General features: G+C 42.3%; 1 protein-coding gene across 1 annotated transcript in view; it reads left to right on the top strand.

Annotated features, from left to right (window-relative positions):
• The window catches only part of LOC143286335 (gamma-aminobutyric acid type B receptor subunit 2-like), a 197,503-nt gene that overhangs the window by 56,599 nt on the left and 130,904 nt on the right, over positions 1 to 10,000 (top strand). Inside the window, exon 5 of the mRNA XM_076593878.1 lies at positions 9,868 to 9,933. Within this exon, the coding sequence (XP_076449993.1) occupies positions 9,868 to 9,933 (66 nt within the window). The remainder of the gene's footprint in view (positions 1 to 9,867; positions 9,934 to 10,000) is intronic.

Genomic DNA, 10,000 nt, shown 5'->3' with positions numbered 1-10,000 from the left:
CCCCACCCCCCGCATCCCCCCACCCCTTTCTTTCCTTTATAACTTATCGGAAGCAAAGGCGGTGTAGTTCTACTTTAATGTCCCACATTGATTCTAACTGAGTCAAATTTACGCCCCCAAGGGCCAAGAATGATCCTTGAACATATGGAGTGATAGTCAAGAGGTAACGCGTCCGCCTTGGAAGCGAAAGAATCTGAAAGCATTGGTTCGAATCACGGTATAGTCGCCAATATTCCCCCCACACCCCTCTCCCCTCCCCCCACTCCACTAGACCTTGAGTGGTGGTCTGGACACTAGTCATTCGGATGAGACGATAAACCGAGGTCCCGTGTGCAGCATGCACTTAGCGCACGTAAAAGAACCCACGGCAACAAAAGGGATGTCCCTGGCAAAATTATGTAGAAAAATCCACTTCGATAGGAAAAAACAAATAAAACTGCACGCAGGAAAAAATATATAAAAAAAAAGTGGGTGGCGCTGTATTGTAGCGACGCGTCTCCCTGGGGAGGGCAGCCCGAATTTCACACAGAGAAATTTGTTGTGATAAAGAGAAATGCAAGTACAAATGCAGATAATCTTCCCTGCAAACGTTTTTCTTCATGAGGTCTTGCATTTTTGTTTTTTTTTTGTTTTTTTTTTTTGTTTTTGTTTTTTGTAAATACTGACGTCGTCTTGTTCTTTCGGGGCATGGAACGACAGCCGAGTAAAACAAAAAAGAAAGTAAAAGTTTAGAAAAGATAACGATAATAATAAATCATTGGACAAGGCCGTGGCCGCAATTTGAATAAAGGAAGTGAAAGAAGATGGACGGGGGGGAGGAAAAAGGGAAGGAAGGAAGGCAGGAAAGGAAGAAACAAACAAACAAACACTGAATACTGAAATGTTTGTCATTAGCTCAAAAGCTCTGGTGACATAGTAGGTGCAAACAAAAAAAAAAGAAAAAAAAAAGAAAGCGAAATAGAAAACTAACAAAGAACTGAAAAAGAAAGGAAGGAATTTATGAGACATCGGAAATCCTTTTATTTTGCTTTTTTTATTATCCCCCCCACCCACTCTCTCTCTCTCTCTCTCTCTCTCTCTCTCTCTCTCTCTCTCTCTCTCTCTCTCTCTCTCTCTCGCTTCTGCTTATGTCTTTCTGTCTTTCTGTTTTCTATCTGCCTGCCCTTCTGTGTGTGTGTGTGTGTGTGTGTGTGTGTGTGTGTGTGTGTGTGTGTGTGTGTGTTGGAGTGTTTGCATATCTGTCTGTCTCCTTCTTTCTCTCTCTCTCCCTCTCTCTCTCTCTCTCTCTCTCTCTCTCTCTCTCTCTCTCTCTCTCTCTCTCTCTCTCCCTCTCTCCCTCTCTCTCTGTCCCTCTGTCCCTCTCTCTCTCTCTCCCTCTCTCCCCCCTCTCTCTCTCCTTCTCTCTCTCTCTCTCTCTCTCTCTCTCTCTCTCTCTGTCTCTCTGTCTCTCTCTCTTTTTTTTTTTTGCTATAGCATATCGGCATCAAGCTTTGTTTACTGTCCTCCCTCACCTTGATGCTGCAATTTCCTCTTCCATCTTCATGGTCCGGAAAGAAAGAGGAAGAGCTGTGGATGAAAGTTGCGTGCGTCGTGCGAGCATGTGTGTGGGATAAGGGGGCGGGAGGGATGAGGTAGGGGTGGCGGGGGACTTTGCGTGTGTGTGTGTGTGTGTGTGTGTGTATGTGTGTGTGTGTGTGTGTGCGCGCGACCGTGTGTGTGCGCGTGTGTGTGTGTGTCTGTCTGTCTTCTTCTTCGTTTGTGGGCTGCAACTCCCACGTTCACTGGTATGTACACCCCGCCATGTAGGCAGCCATACTCCAATTTCGGGGAAATGCATGCTGGTTATATTCTTGTTTTCATAACCCACCTAACGCTGACATGGATTACAGGATCTTTAACGTACGTATTTGATTTTCTGCTTGCCGTATACACACGAAGGGCACAAGCAGGTCTGAACATAATTATGTTGACCTGGGAGATCGGAAAAAATCTCCACCCCTTTACCCACCAGGCGCCGTTACCGAGATTCGAACCCGGGACCCTCAAATTGTCCAACGCTGTAACCGCTTGGCTATTGCGCCCGTCTGTCTGTCTGTCTGTCTGTCTGTCGCTGTCTCTGTATGTATCTCTGTTTCTGTTCCTTGTGAGAGTGGTCTCCAGCTTTTCTCTAGAATATTTGTTTGTTTGTTCGATAACACGGACATCGCCCTTCTGTTTCTTGTAATAGATGACGGAAGTATTTATACTGTCAGAATAACTATAACTAGAAAGGGTGAGGAAACACACACACACACACACACACACACACACACACACACACACACACACACACACACACACACACACACACACACACACACACACACACACACACACACACACACACACACATACGCAAATGAAGACTTGGAAGAAGAAGGAAAGGGAAGACAAAAGGAAACAGAAGGAAAAGAAGGAGACAACTACTTCTTCTTCTCCTGCGTTCGTAGGCTGCAACTCCCACGTTCACTCGTATATACGCGAGTGGGCGTTTACGTGCATGACCGTTTTCTAACCCGCCATGTAGGCAGCCATACTCCGCTTTCGGGGATGAAGGAGAGAACGAGAGTGAACAAAAAAGAAAGGGTGGAGTAAAAGTAACACACACAAAAAAAAGAGAAGAGAACAAAGAATTCAGATAGGTAGAAAATAATACAAAAAAGAAATACGAAAGCAAACAAACACGTAAACACAACAACACATACAAACGAACACAGTTTCAGTTTTCGTGTTTCTCAAGGAAGTGTCTCCTAGTTCGGACAAATCCATATCACGCTACATCACTTCCGCCGGGAAGATGCCAGACCAATAGCATGGCCCCCCCCAACGCAACAGACTGGATTTCCCTCCACAGAATTTTGCCAGAGAACAACACTTACGTCTTTTACAGTGCGCCATGTCCCTGCTGCAGATGGGACTTTCACCGTCTCACCCGAAGGACTAGATGCTCAGTTTGATTTTCCAGTCAAACTTGGGGGGGGAAAGGGCGAGACCGAGAATCGAACTCAGTCAGACGGGTGAGACAGCCGAGTGATTAAAGCGTTGGACTTTCAATCTGAGGGTCCCGGGTTCGAATCTCGGTAACGGCGCCTGGTGGGTGAAGGGTGGAGATTTTTTTCCGATCTCCCAGGTCAACATATGTGCAGACCTGCTAATGCCTGAAGCCCCTATAGTGTGTATACGCAAGCAGAATATCAAATACGCACCTTAAAGACCCTGTAATCCATGTCAGCGTTCGGTGGGTTATGGAAACAAGAACATACCCAGTATACACATCCCCGAAAACGGAGTATGGCTGCCTACGTGGCGGGGTAAAAACGGTCATACACGTGGAAGCCCGCTCGTGTACATGTATACGGGGTGGACGGTGGGAGATGCAGCCCACGAACAAAGAAGAAGAAGAAGAAGAAGAACTCAGTCCCTCGGGGGACACTGCATTGGCAGATGATCTTCTTAACCATTCTTGCTCCATTCTTCTTGCGCTCTTCCGAACGCACAAACCCATAAAAGTAATATTTTCGGACGTCAGATGCCCTTATTTCCATATTTTGGGGAGAGAAAAAAAAACAAGTAAGAGAATTCAAAAAAAAAAAAAAAAAAAAAAGAGTTGGGGGGGGGGGAGGAGTGGGGGTGCATGGGAGGAGATTGAGAAGGAAGCAAATGAATAAACACACAAAACATAAACAAACTAACTAAATATGTTAGAGATATCAAGACCCTTCATTTGCATATCTTCCCCCACTCCCCTTCCACTCCTCCGCCGCCTCCCCCCCCCCCACCCCTACACGCACACACACACACACACACACACACACACACACACACACACGCACACACACACACACACACACACACACATCCCCTTTTTCTTTCTCCATCCTCTGTGACCTCCGTGTCTCAGTGGAGTTGTGTGCCAAGACCAAGCCGAATCATGATTTGCATCCTCATGCGCTAAGGCGTTTGGTTTTCACGTGAGCGCCCCTTTAAAAAAAAAAAAAAACCCGCCCTCCCCGATTCCTGTTACAGGGAGCAAGCATTGACTCCTTAATGATGCTGTTTTATTTGAATGACGTGTGGAGAAACACACACACACACACACACACACATAGATGAAATAAAATAAATCGCAAACTCTTATTTTTATTTTCCGTACCAAATCAGAAGCAAAGAATAAGTTCGGAGGGAAGGGTGTGTGTGTGTGTGTGTGTGTGTGTGTGGATGTGTGGATTTGTGTGTTTATGTCTGTGTGTGTCTGTATGTGTGTGTGTGCGTGCGCGTGTATGTGTGTGTTGTCGCTATGTGGATGCATGTTTGTGCATGAAGCCTGATTATTATACTGTTTACGGACGTACCACCATGGGTGCAAATGTGCATAGAATAAAAGTCTACGTGTATGTGCGAAAAACATTACTGTATTGTCCTTTTGACTCACTTGTGTAAACAAAGTGTAAACAAAAAACCCGCCCTCCCCGATTCCTGTTACAGGTGTGTGTTGTCTTGTGTAAACAAAGTGAGTCTATGTTTTAACCCGGTGTTCGGTTGTCTCTGTGTGTGTGTGTGTGTGTCTGTGTGTGTCTGTGTCCGTGGTAAACTTTAACATTGACATTTTCTCTGCAAATACTTTGTCAGTTGACACCAAACTAGGCATAAAAATAGGAAAAATTCAGTTCTTTCCAGTCATCTTGTTTAAAACAATATTGCACCTCTGGGATGGGCACAAAAAAATTTAAAAAATGAAGCCTAATTATATGCAAACTGCATCTACTGTTATATTTATATTTTTTGTATTCTCTAAACTTGGCACTTTGATCTGATATTCTGACACAACATGAGCAGTCATTATTATCATTTTTTGTTCAAACAGGAACTTCGTGGAAGTTTTATTTATTTTGCAAACGTTTTGGTGCAGATAGTAAAAAAAAGGGAAATTACTCTGTAATTAATGCTAGGGGACTTAATTTGCTTTAAACTAATCTTTCTCATCTTAAACATTACGTTTTTTTTCTTTTCTTTTCTTTTTTTCTTCTCCCAAGCTTATCCCTCATATTTAATACAGAGCACTTTTCAACCATTTTTAAAATCTCTTTTTTTTTCCTCCTAATGATTCCTTTACAGAATAAAGCGTGAAGCACCAGTGAGCCTTGAAGGCTTTGCCTCTTGTTTCTATACTTTTCAAGACCTTGATTTCAAATTTCTTTTCTTCTTTTTTTTTCTTTTAATCCCACGTATATGTGCAGTATACATCACTCTATTTTCTTTTCAGTTATCATATTCACAAGACCTTTAACACAAATGCAAATGCAGTAGATGAAATAAAATCCACCATCACATGTGCTTTGTGTGTGTGTGTGTGTGTGTGTGTGAACATAAGCATTGTCAACAAAGGGCACAATAAGATTGATTCTATTGTATTTTCTTCTTTTTTTTAACAACTTTCAAGACTGAATGAAAATGCCCATGAAACAAATTGAATGAAAATGCCCATGGAACAAAAAGGAACCACACGTATATGTGCGAAATAGCCGACTTTTAGTTGTTGTTTTTTTTTATTATTAAACATTTCAATACTGTTCATGAAACTGTGCATAGCAAGGAAAACCATCACCTTGACAGGTGTTGCATTGTGAACACAGGCCATTGTCTGCATGTCAAGGGCGCGGTGGCCTCCACTGTTAGCAGTGTGTGAAGTGGCGTGACGTTGAGAGAAGGAACCAGCACTCCCCCGTTCGTTTTCTGTTCACATCAAAAGAAAGGCAATCAGTGGAATGGGGCAGCCAAGAAGGAAAGGATACTTTCCTCTTTTTTAAAAAAAAAATTCTTTGTGTTGTTGTTGTTGCTGTTGTTGGAAGGAGAAACCAGATGACGCTTTAAAGTTATTCAAATGAGCAGAAGACTCTCAGCATTCCTGAAAGACTCCCCTTTGCTCCCCCCCTCCCCCCCACACACACACACACCTTTTTCCCCCTTATATTTCTTCTTTTCATTTTTATGTGTGTTTTTCCATCACCATTTCCCTCATTTCTTTCTGTTGTATTTTCTTTTTCTTTTCTTTTTAATTGTTTTGTTTGTCTTTCTTTTATTTCATTTTCTTTTCCATAAAGAAGAATCCTGTAATTTGTCTTTGTTCCATTGGCATGTGCAAATATTCTCAAGGCCATGTAAGATATAACTATGTACGTGTTGGTTCCACATAGAAGTAAAGTGTCTGAAAGAGAAACGCCGGGTAAATATGTTTCTGTCTCTCTCTCTCTCTCTCTCTCTCTATCTATCTATCTATCTATATCTATCTATCACTCTATCTATCTGTCTGTCCATCTACTTATCTATCTATCTCATTGCAGGCAGTATACCTATGTGAGTACAATTTGTGTGTGTGTTTCTCTTTTTATTACAACAGATTTCTCTGTGTAAAATTCGCGCTGCTTTCCCTAGGGAGAGCGTGTCGCTACACTACAGCGCCACCCATTTTTTGTATTTTTTCCTGCGTGCAGTTCTATTTGTTTTTCGTACCGAAGTGGATTTTACTACAGCATTTTGCCAGGAACAACCCTTTTGTGCCGTGGGTTCTTTTACGTGCGCTTAGTGTATGCTGCACACGGGACCTCGGTTTATCGTCTCATCCGAATGACTAGCGTCCAGACCACCACTCAAGGTCTAGTGAAGGGGGAGAGGGGGGAGAAAATATCGACGGCTTCGTACAGCGCGCTCGGATTCTCTCGCTTCCTAGGCGAACGCGTTACCTCCAGGCCATCACTCCACATATATATATATATGCACAGAAGAAAACCAGTACCTGAACGGGGGCAGGGGTGGAGTTGTCTGCATGCCAAGGACGCATTGGCCTCCAGTGTTAGCCGCCGCTGAGTTTGAAGCAGCGTGACATGCGAGAAGGAATCAGCACTCTCCCGTTTGTCTTCTCACATCAAAAGAAACGCAGGCAGTGGAACACGTCCTCAGTCAGGGACGGAAACGACGCCACCATCCTTTGTTTGTTTCTTTGTTTCTTTGTTTGGTGGTGTTGAAAGGAAAAAACCAGAGGATGCAAAAGGTTCAGCAAATGAGCAGCGCAGTCTCAGCATGCCTGGACGTATTCCCGCCTTTCCCCCATCTTTTTTTTTTTTTTTTTTTTTTTTTTTAAATTTTTTTAATCGTCATTTTCATCATTTTCCTCTTTTCCTACTGTTGTCCGTTTTGTCTTTCTTCTATTTTCTTTTCTCTCTTTTTTTTCTTTCCTTTTACTCTGTCTTTTCCCTTTTGTCAGTCTCCAAGACTTTCAAGGCCATGCACCATATAACTGCATATATCTGGCTGTCTGGCTGTCCGGCTGTTGGTCAGTATATCTCTGTCCCTGTCTCCCTGCTTGTCTCTGTCTCTGTCTCTCTTTCTGTCTCTGTCTCGGTCTGTCTGCCTGTCAGCATCTCTCTCTCTCTCTCTCTCTCTCTCTCTCTCTCTCTCTCTCTCTCTATCTATCTATCTATCTGTCTGTCTGTCTATCCATCTATCTATATATCCATCTATCTGTCTATCTATCTATTTATCTATTTATCTGCATATCTATCCATCTGTCTGCATATCTATTTATATATTTCTCTCTGTCTCTCTTTCTCTGTCTCTCTCTCTCTCTCTCTCTCTCTCTCTCTCACTCACTCACTCACTCACTCACTCAATGTGTGTGTGTGTGTGTGTGCGTGTGTGTGTGCAGGCACTACACACACGCAACTGCAATATATACATGCATAAAAAAAAGAAAACCAACACACTGACAGGCGTTGCGTTGTGAACACAGGTCATTGTTGCCTGCTAAGGGCGGGGTGGTCTCCAGCGTTGGCCGTGTCTGAAGTAGCGTGACATACGAGAAGGAATCAGCACTCTCACGTTTTACTTTTCACATCAAAAGAAACACAACCAGTAGAAAATGGGACAGCCACTGAGGAAACGAAGCCTTCCTTCCTTCTTCTTTATATCCTGTTCTGTCCACCCACTTTCTTTCTTTTTTTTTTCCACTGTTTTTTTTTTCCTTAGTATTTTACTGTTGTTGCTTTTATATTGCTTTTTTTTTTCTTCTAAATTGTTTTTTTTTTTCTTTTCTTGTTTCTTGCATTGTCTCCGTTTTTGTTTTCGTTTTTTGTGTGTGCGTAGTTGTTGGTGGTGGTGGTGTTTTTTTTTTGTTGTTTTTTGTTTTGTTTTTTTTTTTTCGTTTTTTGTACTTTATTTTCGTTTCTGTCTTTCTTGTCTTTCTGTTTTTGTCTTCATTGCTTCCTTTTCCATTTTTCTTTCATTTTTTCCCCTGTAAATATTTTTTTTTTCTGGTCTTCTTCTTTCCCGCCTATTTCTCTTTCTGTCTTTCTTAAATTTGCTCTTTCGTGTTTATTGCTTTTCTCTTTTTTTTATTTTTATTTTTCTCGTGTGTGTGTGTGTGTGTGTGTGTGTGTGTTTGTGTGTGTGTGTGTGTGTGTGTGTGTTCATTTCTTTTCTTTTTAAGTTCGTTCCTTTGTTTCTCTCCTCTCTTGATTAGTTACCTTTTCTTTCTTAGCAGCCTTTTTTTTTCTTTATTGTCCTTTCTAACTTTGTCTTTTTTTCCCTGTGTCCGTACTTTTTTCTCTCTTTTTTTTCTTCTTATTTTTTTTTGTAAGAAAATCTCTTTTGATTGTTGTTGTTGTTGTTCTTGTGTTGTTTTGTTGTTGTTGTTGTTTTTGCTGTTGTTGGTATTCACGATCACCCTAAGAATGCTGTCTGACAGATCAAACGCATTTGATTAAGCATGGTTTGTCTTTCAGCTTTTTTTTTTTTTTTTTTTTTTTTGTCCAATTTTGCTTTATCCCGATATCCCGATAGTCTTTAATCTAATCTTCTCTTTCTCTCTCTCCCATTTTTTCAGTGAAAGGTATGTGCATTGACGTGAAAGCAAGAATGAGATATCCGGGGGGGGGATGGGAAGGGGGGTGGGGAGGTAAAAAAAAACTGTGCGAATTTTACTCGTGGAGTTTAACATGGCGGTGCTTGTAGAATATTCTTGTTTTCACTTTACTTTTATCAAAGGACTTGCTTCAGGAAATAATTATGGCGAAGAGTTCACACAAATTTGTTCAGTCACAAGTTTCAACCCCCGTCTGCAGCAGGAAGCGAATGTTTTCTGTGCATCATCGTTTTCATTATGTATTTATTTATCTATTTATTCATTCTTTTTATTTATCTATTTATTTATTTGTTATATTTGTTTATTTATTCGATGGCATGAACGAAAAAAAAAGAACAATAGATAAGGCAAATTATGTCAAGCTACGCGTTACATTGAATTTAGTAAGGTCAGGGGCATAGCCCTTGCTACTGGTACTATGTAACCCAGTACTACGTGCCGCATGTGAGGTCACCCAACGACGGACCAGGCGGAGGAGGAAACCTTTCCCAGCGGCTGTGAAGGCGGAAGAGGATGACCAAAGGGCAGGGGGAGCTCTTATCCTTGGCTGGAAGTCCTCCTAGGAGACAGAACTCCGAAGACAAAAACCTGCACCTGCCGAGGCTGTCCTACACGTGACAGTGTCTGCACCTGTGGGACTGTGAGCGTCGGTAGGCGAGAGAGTGGGGAAGGGACTGCACAACTCCTCTTCACTAAAAAAAAAAAAAAAAAAAAAAAAAAAAAAAAAAGTCACCTGTGCTGGTACGGCAACCAGGCTAATGTCGGAACGAACACACCGACAGATAAGCCTGCCTGCCTACTCATCCGTCGGTCTGACGGGAGACTCCATTACACGTTACGACCATCCTTGTCATCCGTGTTAATTCAAATTAACAGGCCCGCGTGGTGTCTTTTCTCTGTTGCACGTGCAGGACCGTGACGTGCGAATCATCGTGGGCAACTTCGATGAGGACATGGCCAAGATGGTCTTCTGCAGCGTGAGTGTTCGGGCACAGCATTCGTTCTGCTCTCTGTTAACTCTTTACTCTGTGTGTGTGTGTGTGT

The sequence above is a fragment of the Babylonia areolata genome, chromosome 10 (assembly GCF_041734735.1).
Source record: "Babylonia areolata isolate BAREFJ2019XMU chromosome 10, ASM4173473v1, whole genome shotgun sequence".
Lineage (NCBI taxonomy): Eukaryota > Metazoa > Mollusca > Gastropoda > Neogastropoda > Buccinidae > Babylonia > Babylonia areolata.
Note: the sequence above shows the minus strand (reverse complement) of the source record. Positions and strands in the feature narration are given on the sequence as shown.